The following is a 27,685-nucleotide window of genomic DNA, read 5'->3' as shown; positions in this document are numbered from 1 at the left end:
CTAGGGGTTTTCAACCTTTTGGAATGTGAAAACTCCATTTTAATGTCTGATGTTACGATGCACCCTGCTCTCATGACCTTGCCTGTGGTCAGTGCTAGCTGAGAAGTCAGCTTGTGCAGCAGAAGTTGAAAACCCCATCACAAATTAACTGCTCTCCAGCCTGCAAAAGCTCAGCAGGCACCAGTGTGTCCAAGGACATGTCAGGTATTCTTTATGGTCTTGATAGCACAGCCCTTCCTATTCAAGATGGGGCTCATATTGGAAGAAATTTGAAAATAAAAACAATAACAGTGGACACTTAAAAGAGCTGATTAATACAGAAGGACTCGATATTAATCTCCTGAGAAAATGAAATAGCTGAATTTTTACCAGTGTTTGTCTTGTTGTTTTGCAGACTGAATCACCTCAAACCTGTCATTCTGAAGGAACTGATAAAAAGAGGGAAGAAAAAACTCCAAGGAATTTCCTGAAGAGGTCTGCAAACATGCTTCAGCAACCTGATTGTAAGAATACAGGGGCTAAGAAAAGAAAAATTGATAATGCATGAGATGACTGTTTCTAAATTTTCCAAGAAAATAACTTATGCATGGATACACTGTTAGTTTTGTAGTTAATCAGAAGTTTAATTTTAAGACAATTTCATTAATATTTTATACATATGGAGCTACATTTTCAGAATTTATCTCTGAAGTATTGAAAACTTGAGAATTTTGAGACATTCTGAGGTCTTGAGATCATGAATTGCATAAATTTACAGTATGAAACAGGAAAAATAAATTAACTTTATTGTAAAACCCTTTAAATGTAAAATACGTAGGAGATTAAGTTCGTGTAACTTTGTTAAGTTCTTTATGCCTTGTCACAGCTAGCTGTATTTTTCTTTTCACACAACTGGCTTAAGCTTCTTGAAACCACACCCTGCCTTTCAGGGTCAAAGAATGGCTCTGGTATGTTAACCAGACACCACACTGTTGGTTAAGTAGGTAACAAGCTAATTTGTTTCAAAGCTAAATCACAAATGAATGTCTCTGAGTTGAAAACACAGAAATGAATACTGCAGACTTATCTTTACATAATTAGTGGTCAATTTTGTGTTAGAAAAAAAAACCCTATAAATAAATTATTTTAACTTCAGCTGGTCATCATAAATCTGTGTAATCCTCTGACTTTTTAAATCTTATTTGGAACTTGATATAGCTCTTGAAATGCCCTTTTTAGTCAAAATAATCTTCTATATCAATATTTGGATCCAGCAGATCTTCTCCATATGCTGAAAGGTTCATCTGGTTTAAAATTAAATTTTCAAATGTTTCTTCTAAGTCAGTTTCACCAATTAAGACAGCGCCCATCATTCGCCCATTCTGCAGGACGGCTTTGATGTACTCCTGCCCTTTGGTACACCTCAGCAGGAGTTCATGGTTTGAACCCAAGCCCTGTGCATTGTATTTCCCCAGTAATACAACCTATATAGAGAAATAGAAAAATGTTATTTTAGTGAGTACTTAAGAAGAAACAAAATACACAGTTATTTTGTGTTTTCCTAGAATGGGAAATCACAAAATTTTACTGTTAAAAGTGCCATGAAACATAATATATGCTTCATAATATATATGAAACGAATTGCCAGTCCAAGTTCGATGCATGATACTGGTTGCTTGGGGCTGGTGCACTGGGACGACCCAGAGGGATGGTACAGGGAGGGAGGAGGGAGAGGGGTTCAGGATGGCGAACATGTGTATACCTGTGGCGGATTCATGTTGATGTATGGCAAAACCAATACAATATTGTAAAGTAATTAACCTCCAATTAAAATAAATATTAAAAAAAAAGTGTCATTTACAAGGAACCAAAGAAAACATTTGTACAGTATGCATTTACTCTACAGATGACACTACCATACAATGTGTGCTGCTGCTGCTGCTAAGTCGCTTCAGTCGTGTCCGACTCTGGGTGACCCCAGAGACAGCAGCCCACCAGGCTTCCCCGACCCTGGGATTCTCCAGGCAAGAACACTGGAGTGGGTTGCCATTGCCTTCTCCAGTGCATGAAAGTAAAAAGTGAAAGTGAAGTCGCTCAGTCGTGTCCGACTCTAGCGACCCCATGGACTGCAGCCTACCAAGCTTCTCTGCCCATGGGATTTTCCAGGCAAAAGTACTGGAGTGGGGTGCCACTGCCTTCTCCGACCATACAATGTATATGAACATTAAAAATACCTAGTGAATATACGAACATGTAGGACATGGACTACATCAGCCTGGAGTCATGATTTAAAGGGTGAATAAGAAACTGAGAGCTTTCATGGGCAAATTGTTGAATCTCTCTGAAATTTATGTATATATTTGTATGTGTATGTTTCTCCTTGTCAGTAAATGAGGAGGAAAAAACCTGCCCCAGAGTGATGTAAAGAGGGTTAAATAATATGTAGGGGGTAGTACCTGCTCATTCTTGAATATGAATAGCTGTTAGTTCCCTTCACAAAGGAGGACTGAATTTCAAATAAAACTCAGAAATGTACCATCAGGGAACAAATCTGGAAGAGATTGTTTTCCCCCCTGAACTACACGAGTTCAGTGAGAAGGTAGGTCTGACTATCAGATGACTAGAGACCATGGTTAGGTGCTTCAGTCGTGTCCGACTCTTTGCAACCCCAAGGACTGTAGCCCACCAGGCTCCTGTCTCCCTGGGTTCTCCAGGCAAGAATACTGGAGTGGGTTGCCATTCCCTTCTCCAGGGGATCTTCCCAACCCAGGGATCGAACACAGGTCTCCTGCACTGTAGGCAGATTCTTTACCTTCTGAGCCACCAGGGAAGCCTCCAGCAATAATACCAGTTATGGGTTTGTAAGAAATGAGGAAATCTGTCATTTTTTGTACAGTGATTAAAACCAGATTAAGCTCTTATTCACATGAGAAAATTAGATGACTGTAATTAGTTATAAGACTAACAAGCAGGAAAGGTACTGTTAATATTTGTCTATCTATCTTACCTTATAGTTAAAAAATTTTGTTACATGAGCGAAAAGTTCAAAGCTGAAATCCATGTCAATGGACTCTCCTACACTAGCTGCGGCCATGCACTTTGCTGCATACCATCCCATCTGTCTAGCCTGGGTCCACAGCCTCATCTGAAATAAAGAAGGTCATGCAATTTAATTTTTCATTATCATTATTTGAAAAGTGTTACCACCTTAACCTAGTACAATTCCTTACAGTGCATGACAGTCCCCGAGAATAGTTACACCTAGCTTGTTAGGTTAACTGCCTGGATCACTGTCACACTAACTAACTGCTTCTGGTATTTGGTAATTCTTACCCCTCATGTGTGGCAACTAATGTCTTTTTTGTGTGCAAAAAATAATAACCGTAAGCATGGATATAAGCTTTAAGAATTTCTGAAAGAAGTGATAGTTTTTTTTTTTTTTAATTCAGTCTCCTCTCTAAACAAGGTTAGGTCTGGTGAAGTAAGAAAGCAGCTTACAGAGCACAGTAACAACTAGAGAATGGCCAACAGAACTGGCCTGTGACACTATACTGCTGTACTGTTACTAATGCATTTTAGCCTCCAAGTTCCTTCAGTTTGTGTCTTGGACTATGTGAAACAATTACTGCTTATGCAAATTAAGAGATGAGTTTATTAGAGTCACTCAAAGTAAGAAACACCAGTTTATTTTAGGACATTTCTTTCCTATACTAGAGTATGAGGCACATGAAGGATGTAATTTACATATTCCCTGACTTCAACCCTTTTGCTGTGCTGTGCTTAGTCACTTAGTCATGTCCGACTCTTTTTGATGCCATGGACTGCAGCCCGCCAGGCTCTTCTGTCCATGGGGATTCTCCAGGCAAGAATACTGGAGTGGGTAGCCTATCCCTTCTCCAGGGTATCTTACAGACCCAGGAATTGAACTGGGGTCTCCTGCATGGCAGGCAGATTCCTGACCAGCTGAGCTACCAGGGAAGCCCAGCTTTAACCCTTAGTGGGCTGAAATGTTAACAACAAAAATAGCAACTCCAATTCGTAATTGAGTTTGCGACAGATATGCCATAAAAACGACATAGGATGTCATTGTAGAGAAAACTGAAAGCAAGCTAGTTTGAAGCATTTTAGAAATATGGCTGACATCATCCTCTTGCTGATGCTATCTCTGATATATATAAAAATAATAAAGCTGATTCTTAAAATACATCTAGTTCTTCTACTACTTCACACCCCAGTTAATCTGAATGAATAATAGCCCAACCAGTGGAACTGGTCTTTCACCAAGGTAAGTGGTTTTTGTTTTTTATTGGTGTATTACCAAGGTAAGTGTGTTGACTGGTTCTTTTATCTGTAACATCTACCTTTGACACTCCTCCTCCTAAAACACCAGCTCTGGCCACTGTCTAGAGTATCTTCCTCTAGGATTTCTGCCCCACCATCATGAGGCAGGCAACACTGTGACAGCAGGGAGAAATCTAGATCCAGGTGGAAGGGGTTGTTAGGCTGAGGAAGGCTGTTCACCACGGGAACATCCTTTGAGTAATTCCCACAGGGAACAGATCAGCAGAAACAATGTATGGTTTATAATCTCAGTGTGCTATTTTTTTAATCTAAAGCTGTGCTGTCCTAAATCATAGCCACTAGTTACATAACTATTTAATTATAAGTAAAATTAGAATTCACTTCCTCAGTCACAGCCACAATTCAAGTGCTTAGTAGACAGGTGGCTAGTGGCTACCTGACTGGACACTGCAAAAGTACAAGAATGTATCTGTCATCACAGAAAGTTCTACTGGACACTGCTGGTAAGCATCTGAGCATGAAAAAGTAACAGTCATAAAAATTAAGACATCCCAGTCTATTCCATCACTATGTAATACCTTAACAAAAGGGAAAAATTCTAGAGTTTTGTTGTTTTTGTGACCAAAAAAACCTCTGATAGCTTCCCACTTGAAGTAGAAAAGCTGGAAAACCAGAAAGCTGCATTTACTCGTGACAGCTCCTTTATTTTCAGATGGACTCTCTGATAAACACCTGTGATCAGGTATGCCGGCTTACCTGCTGCCAGACAGGGCTGGGATGCCAGGCGGCTGTGCAAATATCACCTGCAGCGTAGATGTCAGGGAGGGACGTGTGCATGTGGTCATCCACCTTCAGGCCACCGTCTTCTCCTACATCAAACTAAACAATGTTCCTCATAAGCACGTGGGGTAAGGAAAAGGAAACATGACTTTTTCGTTCTGAAGTAAAAGAACAAGTCAAATTTCTACATGTTGATATGCTGACTTGTAGTGAGGAAAGTGAAACAGCTGCCAAGTTTAGACAACTATTGAATTTCCAGTCAGTCAAATTCCTACTAAAGATGAACCCATAGCATTCTTAGAACTTCAAATTCTTAGAACATCAAAAACTGCCAATCAACATATGACCACCCCACTCAGAGTTACAAAAATATTCCTCAGTTACTACAAGCTTCAAATGCTAAAAAGCAAAAAATACATGCTGGTTTCTCTAAAAGAATCACTTCTTAAGAATCCATAGGAAGTATCAGTCTCTGAGGCCCACTTCCTATGGGGGCCTGCCATATGCAGGAGATGGAGAAGCGGGTTTGATCCTGGATCGGGAAGATCCCCTGGAGGAGGGCATGGCAACCCACTTCAGTAATCTTGCCTGGAGAATCACAGGGACAGAGAAGCCTGGCAGCCTACAGTCCATGTGGTCGCAAAGAGCTGGACAGGACTAAAGTGACTTAGCATACACTTCAGTCTCTTACCAACATTTAGATAAATAAAGCGTGCATTATGTCACCTTAAATAACGCTGGGATGTTAACTGCTTAAGGATTTGACAGTAAAAAAAATACTGAACATGAAGACATGAATATAAATTAAATTGTTTTCAGCCATCTTAAATTACAGTTCTGTGTCACGCTTCAAATGAACAATGTTCATGCTTGAGAATTAGAGATCTTCACAAATAATTAATACTTTAGCAATGTTCACAGTGAGACAAAAATTTTCACCTTACATTGTTGCCACAGAGAAAAGGTTCTGTATTTGGTGTAACTCCTGTAGCACTGACAATGAAATCGCAGCCATATATCTTTTCATTGGTCAATTCCACATACACAGGCCATATTTCTTAAAAAAAAAAAAAAAAAATTGTTCTCAAGTGTAATCACCACCAACAGCCTGTAACATTATGTGAATATGACGAGTAAAACAAAGAAAAACGAGGCAAGAAGTGACTTTAAAACAGTAACTCAAGAATATTTACAAGGTACATTTGCTAAAACAATTTTAATACGACCAATTCCATCTTCTTATTTTGGGTATAATCACGAAACCATGGCAGGCATTCTAAACATTTTTCCTTCAAATTTAGACACAAATTCTAACAAAGTAAATTGATAATCACTTTATAAATTATTTCTTTAAAAATCTTTATTAATAAACTATACTCCATCAGGAGTTTAGTCCAAGTAGTTTACTCATTTTTCAAAGTCTTCCCTTATTATTGACATTCAGACAATCCTTTTTCCTATGAAAAAATTCAAAGAATTCAGAGCAATGGGGTATCTCATATAGGAGGTTTAGTTGAATATATTTCATAGAGTAGTTCTCATGGGAATGTAGAATAGGAATTTCAGGAGATCTGTACCTTAGTTTCAACTTATAGATTTCAATCTGTCTGATTTTGAGGATGTCACTTCAACTCTTAAGAGCATCAGCTTTTTAGTTTTTATTTTTTGTCTTGATCTACAATATACTCTAATTCACTCATAGGGGTATGATGGTCAATGAGCCCTGCATAAAATGTTAAGCTCTATAGAATTTATTAGAAATTGCAAAGAGTTAAGTACTGAAAATGAAATGATTTACATTATTATGGTTTTATCTTTTCACATTTAAATTTTTTATGGAAGTATGGAGTTTTTAAATATAACAATGAAGCAAAATTGTCTTCTTTTTAAAAAAGTGATTATTTTTTCTTATTTCATCACTTACCTTTATCAGTAGTAACTGACTGATCATGATGGTCTCTTGGAAAAGTCAAGGACTTTTTCTCAGAAATTCTAAATTCTTCCTGAAGGTAAATTTTCTTTACTTCACACATGGTTTCAATGTGAATTTTATGAGAAAACTAAAATAAAGAAGTACTGGTCACCAAAATATTTCCAGAAAGAAGGATGGGTTACTGATGATGAAGAAAAAATTTATAATACCCTTACAGAAACTTAAAAAAATTCTTATAAGTGAAAACACATTTAATGCTCCCAAATATGCCTCTTAGTTTTGTGTATGGAAAAAGTGAGCAGAAACTCATTTAGTATTTAGAGATCAAGAGTTGAATTGGCAGGTGGCACAAAGCGGATACTTTCTAATAGAAGCCTCATCAATAACTACATGTATATATATATTTTAATTTATTTTCGGCTGTGCTGGGTCTTTGTCACTGCACAGGCTTTTCTCTAGTTGCAGTGAGAGGGGGCTGCTCTAGTTTCAGGGCACAGGCTTCTCATTACAGAGGCTTCTCGTGCTGTGGAGCACGGGCTGAAGGGCACGTGGGCTTGGTAGTTGAGGCTCCTAGGCTTTAGAGCACAGGCTTAGTGGCTTCACGGCATGTGGGATCTTTCTGGATAAGGGATTGAACCAGTGTCTCCTGCACTGGCAGGCAGATTCTTTACTGCTGAGCCACAGGGAAGCCCTGTATATATTTTAAAATTATAACTGTTATGGACTAAAAAGTAAGTTGACATATCCCGATTGTTATATTCCAGAACCTTAGTAAAGTGCCCCTTAGGTAGGAGATACTCAACAAATGTTCACTGAACTAAACTGAAGCTGCAAGTTAAAAATACCACTAATTGTAGGACCTGAAGGTGCAGGAATAAATGATTTTGTGTGATTTCCATCACAAAATTTGATATACTGTGAAGCCAGGCCCACTCCAACCTAATGAAGGCTGAAAAGAAATCATACACAGTAATAAAGACTGTATGTGTATTTCTTACAATATTTAAATATCATACATAGCCTTTTAACCACAAATAACTAAAACATCTAGTAAATAAGTAAGAGCAATTCATCTGCTTATGCCATTAGGATATTAAATGTGTAATTTATTTAGAATCTAATAATCTTTAGAATAGACTGCATCCAAAGAGACCTTTGGAAAAGATGAATTTAAAATAGGATGGGTGTGTTTACTAAAGCCTGTGTGTATGGAGATCTATCTCTAAAGTTCAAATGTGCCAACTGGCCTCGGAGTCCATTCCTAACACCATGGGTTTTAAGGAAAATGACTTGGCCACTTCTTTGACTACAGGCTTAATAACCAGCCTTTAACAAACAGTTCAAGAATTTAAAATTGAATTTAGGTATGTTTAAACAGTACCTGAAAACATACCTCTTTTGTTCCTTTAAGATCCAGCCCTTCATGCCAGTCAGGCCCCAGGGCACTGCCTACGTTACCAGCACTAGCTCTGGCTTGTGTTTCCTTTTTCCGTCCTGAAGAGACAAACTCAGTTCAAAATCCAAAGGATACAAAAACTGTCAGGCAGGGAATTATGTTTGTGTTCAGAAGTTTTTAGGTAATGTAATAATTCTCATATACACATTCATACAGCAAGACTAAACTTATCTATATTATTTTATTCATTAGTTTTTTGTGATATACAGCTACAAAATGGATAATTTTTCAATTGAGTGTTGTGTATAAACACATACAGAGTGCTTCATGGATGTTATAATCACTGGTTAATATAAAGAGTAAGAAAATCAGACATTAAATTTTGAAAAATTCATCAATTTTTAGTGTGACCCAAACTTACAAAATTCTTGTTCAATTTTATAAGCCAAACATTTAAGAAAAAAAAAGCTCTCTTAAACTAAAAAACTATTTGTTTTTAAACTCACTGCATCTTATAAACTTAGGTGTTGTTGAACTGTAGCATCTGCCTGCACAGATGTAGATGGGCTGGTTTATTTAATTCACTTTAAGTTTGCAGTTTTAGTTATACATATTTTTCATAAAAAATATATCCTACATACATATACGTGTGTGTCTATAATCTTACAAGTTACATAAAGAAATAGAAATAAGTATTATCTATAGTCCTATCAAAATATTTTGCTAAATTTTCTTATAGCCTTTTTCTATTTGGCTAAAAAGTAAAGTCTCATTTGTGAATGAATGAGCTAGATACCATACTTACCTTCAGTTGTATATCTGGTTCTTTTTTGTGCAATTTTAGCCTCTGGTTTTTCATCAATGAGCTTTGAAGTCAAGAATTCAGCTGCTCCTGCATCGAAGAAAGTATTCCCAATTGCTTTATCTTTAATGACCCAAATTACTTCACAGCCTTCAATTTCATACCTAAAAGGAATATGAAAGTTACTTAGAGCAATTTCAAAGTGTAAGAAGAAATCTTTGTATGATAAATAACAATCACCTCTTAGGGCAAGAGTAAAGAAAATATTTTAAGGCAAACTGAGAATGACTATTAAGCAGAATATAATACCGTTTCAGGGTAATAAGAGTTAAAGTAGAATAATAGGGGAAATTTAAAGTTTATTTAGAGAACATATACATGACAAATATATACACTGAATCCCTGGAGGCTGCTGCTGCTGCTGCTAAGTCGCTTCAGTTGTGTCCGACTCTGTGCGACCCCATAGACGGAAGCCCACCAGGCTCCCCCGCCCCTGGGATTCTCCAGGCAAGAACACTGGAGTGGGTTGCCATTTCCTTCTGAATCCCTGGAGGAGAAAATGGCAATTCAGTATTCTTGCCTACAGAATCCCATAGACAGAGGAGCCTGGCGGGCTATAATCCATGCGGTCACAAAGAGTTGGACACAACTTAGTGACAAAGCATGCACACATATGCACTGAACAGCATATACAATTTTTAATGAATATCACCTGCTGCTGCTGCTAAGTTGCTTCAGTCCTGTCCGACTCTGTGCGACCCCATAGACAGCAGCCCACCAGGGTCCCCTGTCCCTGGGATTTTCCAGGCAAGAGTACTGGAGTGGGGTGCCATTGCCTTCTCCGTGTTCAATTTCTAAACACAGTTATATGAATGTCCCCCAGGGTTCCCAGGAGTGAGCAATGCCTGGTTTATCTAGTTACAGTGTAATCAGTAATGGAAGGATGGATGACAAATAGTTACAATATTCAGACAGTTGTTCTTTGTGAACAAATATTTTATTAATATGTATTCAAAGCACATTATGAAGGACAGAGAAAAAAGAAAGAATGAGAGTTACAATGAAAATCTTAACTTTGTTGTACAGGAAATGATTACCCTGCAATGAATTCCTTTCATCTAAGAAATTTCCAAGACATCTAGCCAAAGAAAGACCCAGGTCACAGAAAAATGAAGGATCTTAGAGGAAAAAAGGAATCCCAGGGTATATAGAAAACACCTTCCATTAATGTTCATGAGGTAGCAAGAGCTTCTGGGCTTCAGCAGTTTTCTATCTAGGTTTGGACACTGCGAATGTGGTTTTCTTAATAGTCTCTCCACAAAGTCCCTGGAGTTCACTATAATTTATCTGCTCTTAATACATGTTTTGGTACAAATGAATGGGGACAATCCTGAACAAACAGGATATATGGTCATTCTAACTATACTAGGATTTTATTTGAAACTGCAATGGTAATCAGTGTGTTAATTTCACTGGTTTTTAACATCCATTTATGGTAAAAAGTGTTAGCACTTTTATTTCTCAGAGTGACATAATATAGTTAGGTTATATGATTTTTCAAGGCTAACAAACATATAAGCTGATGACAGAAGAAAGAATGTTTAATACATCTGATCCAGGTGTATCTGATGTTTATGCTTTTTGTTGTATGGTAAAGGAGCCCTTTGCCTTCTCCAGTGGGCCTTTATTTCTCCTCCTCTCTTATGCCAGCAGAGTACTTAATAGTTACTAAATTTCAGATTATCTGGAGACCATTCTATATCTCATACTGCTCAGATCATATAATATTGCTGGTAAACAGAAAGCAGAATACACATAACTTTTATATTCCAATTTTATACACAATTTTTTTTTTTTTTGGTATTTTAAAGTAATGTAGCAACATAACACATAGCAGTATAGCTTAAAATAAAATACTGATGCTTGACCAGTGGGCCACAAGTAACCACCAGAAATAACTCCTGGATGTGCTATACCTCACAGGATGCCCTCTAATCCTCTTATCCTATGAACTATGTCCTCAGAAAGATGCATAAGCAAGAAGGTTATCATCACACTTTGGGGAAATTCTGCTTTCATTTTTAAAACCACTTTAAAAAAAAAAACAGAGAACAATGAAGTATTACATTTTGTGAAATTATGAAAAACTATGTCTGCTTGAAAAAGAAAGGAATAACCTACATTTGGAAACAGAGATAATAGCTGAAATGAAGGCATACTGAAGAAATCAGTATTAGCAACAGAGTCTGGACATGTCATTTTTCAATAAGACAAAAAAGCCTAATCATTCAGTTAATCTAAACCGAGAGAATAGCACTACATGGGCACTTTCTTAAACAATCAGAGTTTACTGAATATAAAATTATGAATTTTATCCAAGTATATGGTCTTCAAACTCCAACCTAAATAAAGAATAGGATTAAATATTGTGAGACTTGGAAACTTTTTGAATGTGAGCAAACTTTTCAATGTTTATAATAGTATTAAGTTCCACTTTTGGTGATAACTGATAGAGAAAAATCTGTCATGTGTATGTAAGGATTTGAAGCCCCTCTTACAATAAATCTATGCCTTCTTCTTCCGGCCCATTTGGTCTTGACTCTAGTTTTTTCTTTGCATTTTTCCATACAATGCCACAAACTTCATAATTACATTAATGACTGCCAATGCTCATACTCAGGCAATCCAAGAACTCTTACAGGCTTCCATTGAGATTCACCATCCTCTAAAAAGAGGCAAAAAACCTAGTCTCAGGGCTGGAACAAATGAAAGAGAGCAAAGACAGGGTTTTGGCAGATTCCTTATTTGGATATAAATTTGTCCTCTTTGTAGCCAGACCCAACTTTCTGGCCTGAAAAATATTTAGACTAGTCCATGTCTGCCATCTGCGGAAAGATAAAATCACAAGGAAAGTGCATCAGTGCTCTGGAGACTACAGCAGGATACTGCTTAATGGTTTGCAAACTGTAAACACCATATTAAGATGACAGTTTTTCATATTAAGGTGTTCACATTCCCCAAACTTCCAGAAACCAAGAGTTACTCCCGTTACGTGGGAGTATCACGTATCTTGAAACAGAAACTCACAAACTTTGGGTTTCACGGCCAGACGGGTAATGTAAATGAGAGAAGCAGGATGGGGTATAAGCAACAAATAGCTATGGGGACCATGGGCAGGACTCTCTAAAGGTGTACGTATTTAAACTGTTTTTCAATATAGTACATGCTTACAAGAACACATGCATGAGTCAAATCTAACCAGTCGCCAGTAAGACCAAAAGCTTTCCTGAAACTCTTTATGTTTCATAAATTAACCTTCTCAACTATGAATTATTTCATAAAAGCTAAAAAAAAAAATGGATTTTCTCCTTGAAAATGTATGAAAAACAAGTATCCTTATCTTTGATTTTTTCAGGACAAGATATTTTCTCGTCTACCAATAACACGAATCACAGAGCAACCCTTACATAATATTAAAAAACATGTACTTACACTAATTCGAGTGCGATACCACCATTCCCTATGATCATTATTCTCTTAGCTTTAGTAAGCTGTTTCTGAAATTCCTGTATCAAAAAGAAAATGACAAGTGTTTTGTAGCATGGGCAATGCCTGAAGCAAGAGGCTTTACCGATAATCTCTTTCCCTCTCTGCCAGGATGTACCCTCCTGATTAATATAATAAATGTTGTCTCCGTGTTTCACCCCAGATTGCCTTTATAGCAACGCTTCTTCTAGCTTTCTTTGCCTTGTATGTCATTACACTCAAATGCAGCTCGAGGCTCTGCCTTTAGCTTACTACATTCCCAACTACTGGACCAAGTCAATTTACCAACATGACACTGAGCTACATCCTGGATACAGGATTCTTCCTGTCCTTCTAGTCCCTCAGTCGACACTTTCCCTGCAGTCACTCAGAACTTACAGAAATGAGGAGCACAGTGGCACAGTGGTTCAGAGCACAGACTGTAGAGTCCCTATCTCCAGCTGTTACTAACTGGGTGGCCTTGGGCAAGCTGCTTAACCTCTCTGCACTTCAGGTCCTCCCAACTATAAATGAAAGTAAGAAGTGACTATATCTCAAAGTTTTTTAAGCATTAAGTAAGATGATGGAGGGTAGAAGGCAATGGCACCCCACTCCAGTACTCTTGCCTGGAAAATCCCATGGATGGAGCCTGGTAGGCTGTAGTCCATGGGGTCGCTAAGAGTCGGACACGGCTGAGCGACTTCACTTTCACTTTTCACTTTCATGCATTGGAGAAGGAAATGGCAACCCACTCCAGTGTTCTTGCCTGGAGAATCCCAGGGATGGGGGAACCTGGTGGGCTGCCGTCTATGGGGTCATACAGAGTCGGACACGACTGAAGCGACTTAGTAGCAGTAGCAGCAGCAAGATGATGGAGATAAAGTTGTTAGGAGTAGCAGGCACATAATAATATCTAGTATTTGTTTTTGAAATGTTATCACCACTGTAAAACAGCTAATTGATGCCTCCGCTTCCCATTTCCCACCAAAAAAGATCACAATGAGCTTGGAGAAAAAGTGCCCAGAAATCATTCTCATGGTACTTTCCGAAGTAGAGAAAAGTCCCATTGCTTCAGGATGACAGCTGAACAGCTGAAGCAGTTAGCTTAGTCCCCCCATCTCAGTTTCCTCTCTGTAGAGTGGGAGTAATGACTGCCACAGGATTTTCATGAGGACTGATGAGTTCATGTACACAAAGGACTGCCATAACATAGTTATGAACTCAATCCTTCATAATATGAACCTCAAATGTTCACAAGAACAAAATCAAGTTCTTCTAGTATTCTCTAAAATTCCTATTTAAGAATAAGATTAAAAAAATTGCTATCAATTTTACAGACGATGAAATCTTATTCAGTTCAGTCACTCAGTCGTGTCTGACTCTGTGACCCCATGGACTGAAGCATGTCAGGCCTCCCTGTCCATCACCAATTCCTGGAGTTTACCCAAACTCATGTCCATAGAGTTGGTGATGCCATCCAACCATCTCATCCTTTGTCGTCCCCTTCTCCTCCTGCCTTCAATCTTTCCCAGCATCAGGGTCTTTTCCAATGAGCCGGTTCTTTACATCAGGTGGCCAAAGTATTGGAGGTTCAGCTTCAGCATCAGTCCTTCCAATGAGTATTCAGGACTGATTTCCTTTAAGGTTGACTGGCTGGATCTCCTTGCAATGCAAGGGACTCTCAAGAGTCTTCCCCAACACCATAGTTCAAAAGCATCAATTCTTTGGCACTCAGCTTTCTTTATAGTCCAACTCTCACATCCATACATGACCACTGGAAAAACCATAGCTTTGACTAGATGGACCTTTGCTGGTAAAGTAATGTCTCTGCTTTTTAATATGCTGTGAAATCTTATTATGTAAATATAAAATTACTACCTCATAGGACAGAACAACACTGAGCTTGAGGTAAGACAGGAGTATTGTGACTGGAATCAAGATGTTCTTGGCAATAAGGATCAATGAATTCTGAAATAAATTACCAAAAGAAGTTGCAAAAGGTTCTGAAGATAGAATTTCACCTTTTTGGGATAGTTTATCATTGTTCCTGAGCAGAACAAACCATGCATCTTTTTCAGTTCTAGGATTCTGTATCACAAAGATCTTCTGAATATTAATTTATTTGCTAAGAAGTAAGTTTTGGACATGCTTTGCCTTTTGAGAAAAAGATCATTACATCATTTAGGATACAAATCACATATTCCCAATCAGAGTAGAATAATGTGTGGTTTGTCTCCTGAGAAATCCGTATGCAGGTTAAGCAGCAACAGTTAGAACTGTACATGGAACAACAGACCAGTTCCAAATCGGGAAAGGAATATGTCAAGGCTGTATATTGTCACCGCGCTTATTTACCTTATATGCAGAGTACACCATGCAAAATGCCAGGCTGGATGAAGCACAAGCTGGAATCAAGACTGCTGGGAGAAATATCAATAACCTCAGATATGCAGATGACACCAGAGAGCGTGTCATCTTATGGCAGAAAGCAAAGAAGAACCAAAGAGCTTCTTGATGAAAGTGAAAGAGGAGAGTGAAAAAGTTGGCTGAAAGCTCAATATTCAGAAAACTAAGATCATGGCATCTGATCCCATCACTTCATGGAAAATAGATGGGGAAACAATGGAAATAGTGACAGACTTTATTTTCTTGGGCTCCAAAATCACTGCAGATGGTGACTGCAGCCACGAAATAAAAAGACGCTTGCTCTTTGGAAGAAAAGTTATGACCAACCTAGACAGCATATTAAAAAGCAGAGATATTACTTTGCCAACAAAGGTCCATCTAGTCAAAGGTATGGTTTTTCCAGTAGTCATGTATGGATGTGAGAGTTGGACTATAAAGAAAGCTGAGTGCCAAAGAATTGATGCTTTTTAACTGTGGTGTTGGAGAAGACTCTTGAGAGTCTTTTGGACTGCAAAGAGATCCAACCAGTCAATCCTAAAGGAAATCAATCCTGAATAGTCACTGGAAGAACTGATGCTGAAACTCCAATACTTTGGCCACCTGATGCGAAGAACTGACAACATGGAAAAGACCCTGATGCTGGGAAAGATTGAAGGCAAGAGGAGAAGGGGGCGACAGAGGATGAGATAGTTGGATGGCATCACTGACTCAATGGACATGAGTTTGAGTAAGCTCTGGGAGTTGATGATGGACAGGGAAGCCTGGCATGCTGCAATCCATGGGGTTGCAAAGAGTCAGATATGACTGAGGACTGCACTGAACTGAATGTAAGTTGTAACCTTCAGCATAGACATTATACCTGAGATAACACATAAAGAACATGAATAAAAACAAGATAAATTATTAACTGTTAGTTGCTCAGTGTCTGACTCTCTGCAATCCCATGTATTGTAGTCTGCCAGGCTCCTCTATCCATGGAATTCTCCAGGCAAGGATACTGGAGTGGGTAACCATTCTCTTCTCTAGGAGATCTTCCTGACCCAGGGATTGATCTCAGGTCCCAAGTCTTGAAGGTGGGTTCTTTACCATCTGAGCCACAGAGAAGCCCTAAATTATCAACTAAAACTAAACTCAAACTGGCAGTACTAGAACATTATACTACTTTTTGGTTTATGAGTCATGAAGAGTTTCTTCTGCTGCTACAGTTTAGAAATTAACATTGTAAGTATAGCACTTTGATTCAAATGCAGAAAACGTCTAAGAAGTCTTCATGTTTCTTTCGCGTGACCCAAATGTTACCTGTGCACTGTCTGTATCACGGATTCCTAACACATACGGATTTCCTTCACATATCAATTTTGGCTTTGCTCCAGCACACAGACAGAGCTTCTTATAAATATGCTGATTGCCATCTTCAGTTAAAACGCACTGTAAAACCGTACAGGAATGAAGAGAGGAGAAACATTTATACACGAGTACAGTTATGAAACATTCAATACGGCAAAAGCAAAAAATATATTAAGGTTTCCTCTTGGAAGCACTCAATACTTTGCTACAGCAATGACAAAGCTAACTAAGTCCAAGAATGTGTTCTATAACTCAGAGATTCCTAATCCCTTCGGAACCATGAACCATCTAAGAAATCTGATGAAAACTAGTCCTTTTCTCATGGGGGGGAAAAGGTACATTACCAAAATTTTGGATAAAACTTTGAGAATCTCATGTCTGGAAAGGTATGTTGGCCTTAAAGACTAAACATTTAGAAATTTTTAAATTGAGCATTCTGATGAACATTTCCTTGATAAACACTCTAATCTCAAAGGGAATCATTATAAGCATACTCATGGTTATAATCATATCAGACCTTAATATCTGTTATGGGTGCAGAGGAATAGTTAATGGTAGAAGACGTAACAATAGCTTCTGAATCTAAAAATTCAGAAGTGCTGAAAAAGTGTTTATGCTCTTAAGTACAAATTACAATCGCATTACCAGCACACATCATGCTATTTGGAGATTACATTTTTCTGTAAGTGAAAAGCATGTTAACCTTAAATCCTAGCATGTACTGGCTTTAACTATATTAATTTTTAATTAGTGAATTTAGATGAGTCTAAAAATACATATCAGAGATCCATGGTTTTTGTTTCTTAATACTGAATGGGTATCCATGTAAAAGTAGCATTTAGAAAGCAGATAGACATAAGCATGTGCTACTATGAGAGATGTCAGACTTTGCTGGAATGGTTTTAGGAGTTAATCTTTGTACCTTGTGTTTGATTTATAAAATTTAGCAAATAGCAAAGTACATACCCACTGAAATATGTTACATATTTTAACTCTTCAGCTATATAACAAATACAACATAAAACCAATAAACCAACAGAGAATAATCATACAGAAATGTTATCCAAGTCTTCCTTTAGATAATCTGGTTACAATTTTAATGGAAGTTATAGGCACTGACCAAATTTAAAAAATTATCTGCACCTAGGTACTATAAAAACAAACACGAAACCTCTTTATCGACTACTGTTAAATTTTTGGAGACAAAAAGGTGAACGCATCATTTCTAACTCACTCAAGAATATGAAGGATGGATCACAGAAGGCAGACATGTGTATTATACAGGACACATTTGGCACTCTGACTCATTCAAGTGCCCTAATACGTCAGTTCCCTCACAATTCATTTGTATACTTCTGAGCCTACCTCAGTGTGCAGATTCACTGACATGGGTGTTCTATGGAACAAGTGTTACCATTACAAATATTATGAAATTGCTGTGGTGTTTGGATTCAGATTTGTAAAATTTTTCTCATAAAACTCAGTACTTTTTCTTACTTTTATTTTTTCCTGTCAAGTTATTTGTTTCAAACATGACACATAACACCTTCTCCCTAAGGGAGAACTCAAACCTGAGCTGCTTCAGAGAAACAACCACAAACCCTGCTTCCCATCTTACTGCCTGAAGTTCATGTGAAGATACTCTGTATCGTATGACACTGAGACTCTCTGACATCTGAGACTGAGAAGGTGCTTTCTTGAGACTGCCTTAGCTTGGGCCTTATATCATTTTGGACTGTTATAACCACCTTCTAATTTGGTTACTGGCTACTAGCTACTTGTTCTACCCTGGTTGTCTTTGACACTGCTGTCAGATGTTCCTAGAAGAATATTTTATCAACACTTCTTCCACTTAGAATCTCTTTACTATTTATCCACTGATGATAAAATGAACTTAGTTTATTAGCATGACATAAAAAGTTCTTCACAATCCTATTTACTCACTTCTCTGGCCTAGTTGGCAAATATTCTTTCCTTATCCATACCCCAACCGCTTTGACAGCCTCTCTCTCTCCACATGCCCCTTCTCCTCTCTTTGGGTCTCTCAACACGCAGTCTCCACTTCCAGGAATGTCCTTTCCCACGTGGAGAACTGTTACTTCGCCTACCTTTTTAAAACATAGCTCAGTATTTACTCACTCTGTGAGGTCTTCCTAAACACTTTATACCAGAGCTCTGATAATATTTCAACATTAAACACATGCATGTCTGTACTCCCTATTACATTGAGAGTTGCTAGGAGCAGGTTTCTGCTATTACTGCTCCTGTACCCCACACTTAATGCAGTGCCCAGAATACAGTGAACACTATACAAATGTTAATGCTCGTTTAAAATGTAAAATCTAAAAGGCTAACCTAATGATATATCCCTAAGAAACTCACAAAAAGGGTACATTTTCCTAATAGTAACAGGAATCAATGTCACTAAAATTTACATGCCAGGGACTTGGGTGGTGGTGCAACAGGTGGGGTCAAAGGAAGGCAGGCGAGCCCTCTCGCCAAGATTCAACAACAGCAAATGTCATTAAGAAAAAGTCCTCGTACATGCTCTTTGCTCTTTAGTTGCTTTACTCCAGATTCTATAACCTTAATGTTGGGAAAGCGATTTTCTAACATGGTACTTGGTTGTTCTTCAACATCAAATTCTTCCAATACTTTAGAAACCTATATGAGACAAAAGAGATAAAAATGCATACTTAAATTTTTTAAGAATTTTAAATAATAAAATACTTTCATTTTTTTTAAGACACTATTTATTTCCCATTCATAAAACAGGAAATTCTGCCAGCTGCAATATACACAGTAGAAAGAAGGCTAGACTCCATATCTTTAGACCTAAATGCAAATACTAGTCCTGCCACTCATGGGCAAGTCAGGAAGTCACTGAGCCTTAGTCTCCTGGCCTGTAAAACGAAGGGTAACACTACTTACTTCTGTACAGTTTAATCAAACATCTTCTCTATTTCTTTATCCTTGCAGCTTTCTCTTTCTATTTACTAGCTAACGTTACTGTGAGCTAATCTTTGGACTCTTCTTCCCTGTTCTTCAAAATTGTCAGCCTCCTCCTGGACTCACCTTCTGTCCTATCCCACTAGCACTCCACTATGGATCATTTCATCTTTTTTCCAAATCCTTTACTTTCTTGCTCTCTTATCCTTAACCATTAATTACCCTGAAAACTTCTAACCACAGACCAAATTACATCCATTTTCTAGTTGTAAACCCAGTCTGCTACAGAAGACCCACACATGTTATAGACTAGTATTTGCCCTCAAATGCTGCCTGGAAATCCTGCTGCTTGGCTATAACAGTTCTCAAACATTTTAGTCTCAAGACCTCTTTATAGGCTTACCAAGTGAGGACCCCAATGAGCTTTTGTGTTTTTGAGTTAGACCTAGCAATATCTGTTGCATTAGAAATTGCAACGGAGAAAAATTTTAAATATTTCTTAATTAAAAGTAACAATAACAGATCCAATAAAAGTGATACACTTCTAATGAAAAATAACTATTTTTTTAAAATTTTATTTTTAATCTTTACATAATTGTATTAGTTTTGCCAAATATCAAAATGCATCCACCACAGGTATACATGTGTTCCCCATCCTGAACCCTCCTCCTTCCTCCCTCCCCATACCATCCCTCTGGGTGGTCCCAGTGCACTAGCCCCAAGCATCCAGTATCATGCATCAAACCTGGACTGGCAACTCGTTTCTTACGTGATATTTTACATGTTTCAATGTCATTCTCCCAAATCTTCCCAACCTCTCCCTCTCCCACAGAGTCCATAAGACTGTTCTATACATCAGTGTCTCCCTTGCTGTCTCGTACACCGGGTTATTGTTACCATCTTTCTAAATTCCATATATATGCGTTAGTATACTGTATTTATGTTTTTCCTTCTGGCTTACTTCACTCTGCACAATAGGCTCCAGTTTCAACCACCTCATTAGAACTGATTCAAACGTATTCTTTTTAATGGCTGAGTAATACTCCATTGTGTGAGGCTAACTCTCTTCATGTACTTCAACCAAAACAATGGTGCAATGGTTTAAATGTAGAAGTGGTTTGAATGCAGAAGCAGATACCCAGCTAAATTCTACTAAACCAGACATGAAAGAGATTTGCAAAAATGTAAAACAGGGCTGCTTTCTCAGTTGGTTTTGTTTTTTTTTGTAAAAAATAGTTACACTTCTACATTTAAACCATTGCACCATTGTTTTGGTTGAAGTACGTGAAGAGAGTTAGCCTCACACAGATATGTAGCCCTTTGAGATAACTGTACATTCTTCTTGATGTTACACTAAAACTCAACAAGTGATGGTTTCTTAAAGATTAGATGCAAAGTAGAATTTGAAACTATGTCAAGAACTTTTCATATTGGGACTGTGAAATCCATTAGTCTATCTTGCACTTTGATAGTTACAAGTCTATCTTGTAATTTCACACATCAGATAATACTGGTTCTCAAAATTACAGAGATCTTCCAAATATTGACACATTTCATATCAATAAATATTTTTTAAAAATCACATTATTATTATCACCAATCTCATGAGAAAAGGCTAAGTACTATAAGGCTCACAGTGAAGAATGAGTTTTCAAAAAAATCTAATTTTTGCTTGAAAGCTCTAATTTTGTCATATTGGCAACAAATACCATTGGTTGGTTTCTTGAAGTGACAGGCTCACTTCATTCATTTTCCAAACATGAATGGCCACAGTGGTGTCAGTTTTCTTTCAGGTAAAAGCGATGTTCCATGAAAATAGTAGCTAGTTCATCTTGCAACTCAGCAAGTATACAACTGCTTTTCCTTGAGACAATGTTGTACTCTTCATACGCAGAAATGCTTTATGCATACATATTATGTCATAGAATATTAAAAATATGCACACTCAAGAGTCAAGATTTAATCAAAGTAACATTTTTTTAAAAATGGCTTTTATTTTTCCCACTAACTGTGTGGCAGTCAAGAATACAATGGCTACCAGGGTTAAGTAGCTACCCCTACTTTTATACCATCAGTGCAAATATAGTGAAAAGCGCAATAACATCTTAGTAACATACTTCAGTCCCTCAGTGATTTTTTCAAACTCTCATCATTCTAATGTTCCCTGAACTTATTCTATCCTCTTAATTCTCAGCAAATCACCTTACACACAGAGACCACAAAGAACTCTGACTACTTTCCCACTATCTAGATGTTTCTTTGCTCATGTCCACTTTCCTTGACCCACTCCCACTATTTCAAAGTCAATCCACTGCTCTGTGCTCCAGATCCCATCACCTCTCACCTCCTCAGGGCTCCTTCCTTGTTATATATTCTTTGCTTTCCTTCATCTTCAGGCTTCCCCACTGGTTTTTTAATCTCAACAGGTGAACATGCTCAAGCAGTTCCCACCTTAAAAGAATAAAATTCAACTTAATGCTAGACCTCATGTCCTCTTGTTGTGCCATTCTAAATCTTTTCTACCTTCATAGCCAACTTTTTCAGTAGAGAAAAGTTCATGCTGTCATTTTAGAATTACCTCCCATTAATTTCTCAAAATTGCATAAATTCTTTGAAAGTCACCAATGATCTATACTAGAAATAACCACTTTCCAACCACCATTCCATAGGATCTGACACAACTGACTACTCCTCTTAATTGAAACTCCACTTGATCTCTTGCAAACACAGTAAAACCTTCTTATTCTTTAAATCTCATTTCAATGCAATTTCCTATGTAAAGCCTTCTTTAACTCCCAAAGGTAGGCTTTGGCGCTCTTTCACAAAGTTCAATATGTACAGATATAAATATATTGGTATATGACCTCATTTTTTTGCCTCTATCAGGATAATGATCAAATTGTATGATAACTATTTCTTGCATATTTGTTGCCCCAGTAGAAAATAATTATTCTGAGAAACTGACCATGTGGGCTCTACAGTCAAAGTGTCTGGATTCAAACCTGACAATATACTTGGAAACCGACCAAACCCCACTGTGACACATTTATCTCATCTGTAATACAGGGATAACAACCTACTTCACAGGGTTAAGAATTAAATACATTACTACACTTAAACATTTAGAAGTACAGCATAATAAGTACTCCATAAATGTGAATTACTATTAATTCCTCTTCTCCTTTAAAAATTACACAAGTCATGAATATGTGTTCTCTTAACACTAAACAAATAAACAATACATAATACAGAATAACTATCCAAGTCCCTCTTTACCACTCTTTCTTCTAACCACAATGATAACCATTAGAGACTTTTTGATTCATGTATGGTCTATACTTTTAACTTCCATATCCTGGATGCCTAGCACAATGATAAATAATCTAAGTATTCAATAAGTGATAAAAGGAATGCAATTTCTGACTTCTATACACTTAAAAAAAAAAGGACATTTGCTATTTCAATGCACTTTCACATATATTAGTACATCTTAAGCTCACAACCCTGTTGAGTAAGCAAGGAAGATATTATCCTAATGATGCAACTCAGGTACAGAGATTTGTCAAGGCCACACAGCCAGTAAATAATCGCTAGGCCTAGAACCCAAGTTTTCTCTTTCTACTGTACAACACTTGTACTTGGAAGACTCAGCTATACATCTCTAAGAATGTACTTGTAGCCTATAACTGAATTTATGCTTTTTTCTTTTAGAAATTAAAAGCCTGTTTAATCTGTTCTCTGGTCCTCCCAATCCCATACATAGTTCTTTTGGCTACACCTAAGTACTAAGATATCTTACCTATCTGTAGGGAGGTTATAAAGTGCAACATATGGTCTTAAATTACCCTTGGTCTTAGGAGATTATGTAAATCTTAGGGATTTATGTATGAAAATGGGGTAGGTTAACTGTATACTGATCTCTTCCCTTCCCTGAGAGACAATATTATTAAGAACTTTTAGAAAACACACTTCAAGATTGGAAAAGTGTGTTTGTGGGAGATGGGTAGATTGTTTTTTCTCCCTAAGATCAAATATTTAACTTTTATTTCAAGATTAAATCTATACAAAATGCCAAAAGGAAAAAAAAATACATATTCCATCATCAGAGTGTTATAAGGGAAAACTTGTACTGAATCAAAGACTATGTGAGTAGTCTTCATTGTAGTATGGAAAGAAAAGATTTATATGTTTTTCATCTTTTATTCATTTATTTTTTGCATAGGCCCTATAATATACAGAACTATAGCATTACATGTATGTAGTTTATAATATTAAGATATGAGTGCAAAAGTTTTTAACAGATGAGGTACAAGATCAAAAATGTTTGGCGTCTCCTTTTCCATGATACTATGACCCAAATGCTCTTTAGACTGCTATTATAATGTTATGTGTAAAATAAATTCATGGAACTACAAAGTGTTCTGAGATGCTTACTACACATCAGAAGCATTACTTATCTGCAAGTGTAAACCTGGCTCAGAGGTAGTGTTCTTCTGACCTGTATATACACACACACTTATAATAAAGATATACATGTATATTTGCATTTATATGTAGATGCGCATAACATCCTTCCTCAAAAGAGAAACTTTCTGAAACATACTTCTGAGCAGGGAGGAAAAGATGAGAGACAACCAGAAATTTAATGCATTCCAGGTGCTTTTGGTATTTCATGTGAACAACTCTAAACTTTGAGCTATGATTTGAAAATGAGTACCAAAACTGCATTTGTTAAACAATTAAAATACTACAATTACACTAATTGCTGTGTGAGTTATTGCAGTTTTTGAAAATTAACACTAAGAAAGTTATATGATGGTTCTTACCTGCTTGAAATTTGTAACTGCTTTAATAACAGGAGAAGCTGTTATCAGGAGAATATCTTCTGATGGAAAATTAATTGCCAACTTATTAAAAAAAAGAAAGGAAAATTATGATAAATAAGTATTAGTACATAGAGGGGTGAGACAGACAATGCAATTTAAACTTAGGAAACTAAAAACTGACTGTTCTCCCTTTAAAGGTCTCCATTATCCTGGGTCTTGGCTATATTTATGGGGTAATGGTGAGAAGCGTTCAACTCTGATATTGATTAAAATGAAACACACATTTACACTACACTCAACAATTACCATGAAAAGGATGAGAAGGAACCACCTTCCTAATTAACAGTTAAACCAACTTCTCTTCATTGCAAAATAACTTCATTTGTCTTAAGCTGAATGAAATCACAGCAAACTTCCAATAAAACACTTAAAACTCAAGCAACTTTCCCAAGTGCTTTGGCATGCCTACTCTTCCAAATGCCCAACCAGTATAGACTCTGAGAGTCTTTTCAAATCCAGAGGTTTAATCTGCCAATGTTTCATCATCTTCCTTAGCTACAACCTCTTTCTTGCTCACTTTAAATTTCCTGAAAGGATTTTCTTAACCCCTGCAGCTTTGTAACTCCATCTATCTTGATCTGTCTCTGCTTGTAATTAGGAAAGACTTTGTTTTTTGCTTGTGCTTTTTGGTTTCCTGTTATGCACGTTAACTTTTAAGAAATAAATGTTATTGTAAAAACCTTAAAAAAAAAAACAACCCAACTGAGCATGTTCAGTTCACCTACACATCCATCATTCTTTTTTGTACAACCTTACTTAAATTTTTTTATATCTGACATTATCAATCTCTCCTTTCCTATGTATATTCTGTAATTTATTTCCTCACTTTCTGCTTCCATTATCATACTACTACTATCATCTCTGAGTTGGCCTTCCAGTCTCATATTGACCAGATTCCTCTGCTCCAAACACACTATAATTAATAATCTTTCAAAATTTTTCATTTGATCATATTACTCCATTGGTCACAATCATTTGACTACTTGTAAGTTTTTGTTAAATTCTTAGCATGACTTAAAAGATCCTTTATGATCAGGTCCCTGCCAATATTCCTGGCTTCATCTCTGGTTACCTTCCCCAAGCACCACATACTTTAAGTTTTGCTGCTTCCAGATGGTTCTATGCTTTTTCACTTGAGATTTACACTGCTACCTCCCTCTGAAATATCTGTATTTTCTTGTCTACCTGGTAAACTCTTACTCATTCCTCTATACAGGCATAACAGATACTGCGGGCTCGGTTCCTGCCACTGCAATGAAGTGAAGACTGCAGTAAAGCGAATCACATGAGAATTTTGGTTTCTTAGTGCATATAAAAGTTATGCTTATACTACACATTGTTGTCAATACTAAGTGTGCATAAAAATATGTTCTGAAAGTGTTGTAAAAAATGTACATACCTTAATTAAAAAATACTTTACTGATAAAAATGCTATCAGCTGAGCCTTCAGTGAATGTTAATCTTTTTGCAATCTTTTTTTGCAACAGTAACATCAAAAATCACTGATCAAAGATCACCATAAAAAATAGAGTAATAATTTAGAAGTTTGAAATATTGTGGTAGTTACCAAAATAGGACACAGAGACACGAATGAGCAAATGCTGCTGGAAAAAGGGTGCCAATAAGGCTTGCTCCACAGGCCTGCTGCTGCTGCTGCTGCTGCTGCTGCTGCTGCTAAGTCCCTTCAGTCGTGTCCGACTCTGCGAGACCCCACAGACGGCAGCCTACCAGGCTCCCCCGTCCCTGGGATTCTCCAGACAAGAACACTGGAGTGGGTTGCCATTTCCTTCTCCAACAGGCCTGCTGAAGATCTTCAATTTGTAAACAAGTTATTTATATGAAGTACAATAAATCAAAGGGCAATAAAATGAGATATGACTGTACTAAGACAAAGGGACATCTCCTGTGAGAAAGGACACTTCTTCCCTAATTCGCTCCTCACCAACTCCACAGGCACCCCTAAGGTAGTGAACACACTGATGAAATGATTTACTTATTTATTTACATTACTCACTAGGCTTTGAGTCTCCAAAAAGGAGGCACCATGCTCTGTTAGTACCAGTCTAATCAGTCCTTAGTACAGTATCTGGATAATAGGTGTTTACTTGATGAATAAATGAAATCTACACACATCCAAAGGCTAGAAGTTAAGGGAAAAAACGTCCTAATTTCTAATGACTTCAACGATTGCTTATATTTACTTTTTACCAATACAATAATCTAGACCCTTCTGGAATACATGTATTCATGTAAAATACATTTACATGTATATATTCCACAGGCATATATGTTGTCCGATTGTGTACTATAAATCAAAAAAGCATCACCTCGCTTCACTTAAGCCCCTGTCGGCTGTTTTACAAGATATTACTGGAGATGACATCTCTTCTATCTTGGGAGTCCAAAGTATACAAAACTTAACGTAAGGACTTCTTTATAATCTAGTTACGATGCACTGAGGACGGGGGCCAATATGAGGAAGCTGGATTCAATCAGGTCATTAAGAAGGAAGGGGGAATTTTCTGGCCAAGTACTTCCTAGTCATAACCCATCCCTCTTCTCCTCGCATCTGCTCTAGCATCACCAGGACCACAGCCAGGTTCAGTTGGCTTTGGGTTTCCCCTAACGACTGCTCGCCATTCCTCGTCCCTGCTCCGGAGGCGAAGCCTGCGAGGTACTAAGGACATCCTCTGAGAGCTAAGACAGAGCCTCTAATACCTAGGAGACGAAAGGGGTGGGTAGGGACAAGGGAAATTGTGAAAGCAACCTGGAAGAAACACTAGGGAAAGGGGGCGGGAGGGAGCCTCGAACGCCAGCGCCTCCAGGGTCTCGGAGAGACGAAATCGCTTGCGCTCCCGCCTTACCTGCTCCGCACAGGTGACACCCGCGATGCCACCGCCGACCACCACGAACTTCCCCGCCGTCGGGGGCGAGCACGGAGCCTCCATGCTCTTAGTGGTTTGAGGACTACAGTGGGAAGCCGGAAATGTTTGCACTCCGGGAGAGGGAGCGGCTCAGGACGCCCACTTCCGGCGCATGCTCCTGAGAATCCGAGCTACGGGTGCCTGGGAACTCACACTTAGTCCCTCCGCGCTCTTAAGAAGCCGAGCTACGGATTCCTCGGACTTCTTGAAAAGTTGAGCTACGGGTGCCCGGGGAGCTCATATTTAGTCTCTTCGCGTATCGGCTGTGGTTTCTTGCCCAAGCCAAGAGGCAGCTCATCGATTCCAGGGCTTTGCCTTCCTGTCACCACAGCTGAATGTAGCATTTATGTGTAGATTTTATAAAGATAAAACAAAAGCCAAAGTAAAGTAGATGGGTTGCCAAGAGAACCCGTGTTCTCGAGGGTCAGAGCGTTCTTCGAATAAATGAACTGCTCT

General features: G+C 37.8%; 2 protein-coding genes across 5 annotated transcripts in view; one reads left to right on the top strand and one right to left on the bottom strand.

The window, feature by feature from the left end:
* RECQL (RecQ like helicase) overlaps positions 1 to 1,134 on the top strand; it is a 32,784-nt gene extending 31,650 nt beyond the window's left edge. For both annotated transcript variants that reach the window (XM_027541490.1, XM_027541491.1), the window contains one exon: positions 395 to 1,134. In XM_027541490.1, coding sequence (XP_027397291.1) covers positions 395 to 547 — 153 coding nt within the window. In that variant the 3' untranslated portion in view covers positions 548 to 1,134. The remainder of the gene's footprint in view (positions 1 to 394) is intronic.
* On the bottom strand, positions 599 to 27,349 carry PYROXD1 (pyridine nucleotide-disulphide oxidoreductase domain 1). 3 transcript variants are annotated; one of them, XM_027541493.1, is made up of 13 exons: positions 27,170 to 27,315; positions 24,246 to 24,326; positions 21,764 to 21,870; positions 19,015 to 19,134; positions 16,423 to 16,551; positions 12,685 to 12,758; positions 9,196 to 9,356; positions 8,388 to 8,488; positions 6,986 to 7,121; positions 6,006 to 6,118; positions 5,038 to 5,160; positions 2,987 to 3,124; positions 751 to 1,463 (listed from the first exon to the last, which is right to left on the bottom strand). In XM_027541493.1, exons 4-13 carry the CDS (start codon positions 19,084 to 19,086, stop codon positions 1,215 to 1,217), a joined length of 1,296 nt encoding a protein of 431 aa, XP_027397294.1. In that variant the 5' UTR covers positions 19,087 to 19,134; positions 21,764 to 21,870; positions 24,246 to 24,326; positions 27,170 to 27,315; the 3' UTR covers positions 751 to 1,214. The 3 variants fall into 3 exon arrangements, with proteins under 3 accessions (XP_027397293.1, XP_027397294.1, XP_027397295.1); XM_027541492.1 differs by lacking the exon at positions 21,764 to 21,870 and having other exon boundaries at positions 599 to 1,463; positions 27,170 to 27,349; XM_027541494.1 differs by lacking the exons at positions 21,764 to 21,870; positions 27,170 to 27,315 and adding an exon at positions 25,873 to 25,957 and having other exon boundaries at positions 855 to 1,463.
* Positions 27,350 to 27,685: the final 336 nt, after the last annotated feature.

The sequence above is a fragment of the Bos indicus x Bos taurus genome, chromosome 5, assembly GCF_003369695.1.
Source record: "Bos indicus x Bos taurus breed Angus x Brahman F1 hybrid chromosome 5, Bos_hybrid_MaternalHap_v2.0, whole genome shotgun sequence".
NCBI classification, from domain to species: Eukaryota; Metazoa; Chordata; class Mammalia; order Artiodactyla; family Bovidae; genus Bos; species Bos indicus x Bos taurus.
The sequence above is the reverse complement of the archived record's forward strand: the minus strand, read 5'-3'. Positions and strand labels throughout refer to the sequence as shown.

Excerpts from the sequence above, each read along its gene's own strand:
- PYROXD1 (XM_027541492.1), bottom strand. The coding sequence starts at position 27,253 with ATGGAGGCTCCGTGCTCGCCCCCGACGGCGGGGAAGTTCGTGGTGGTC. Across the intron at positions 8,489-9,195 it reads AACCAGATATACAACTGAAG|GACGGAAAAAGGAAACACAA; the intron begins GTAAGTATGGTA and ends TTGTCTCTTCAG. Across the intron at positions 1,464-2,986 it reads CAAAATTTTTTAACTATAAG|GTTGTATTACTGGGGAAATA; the intron begins GTAAGATAGATA and ends TTCTCTATATAG.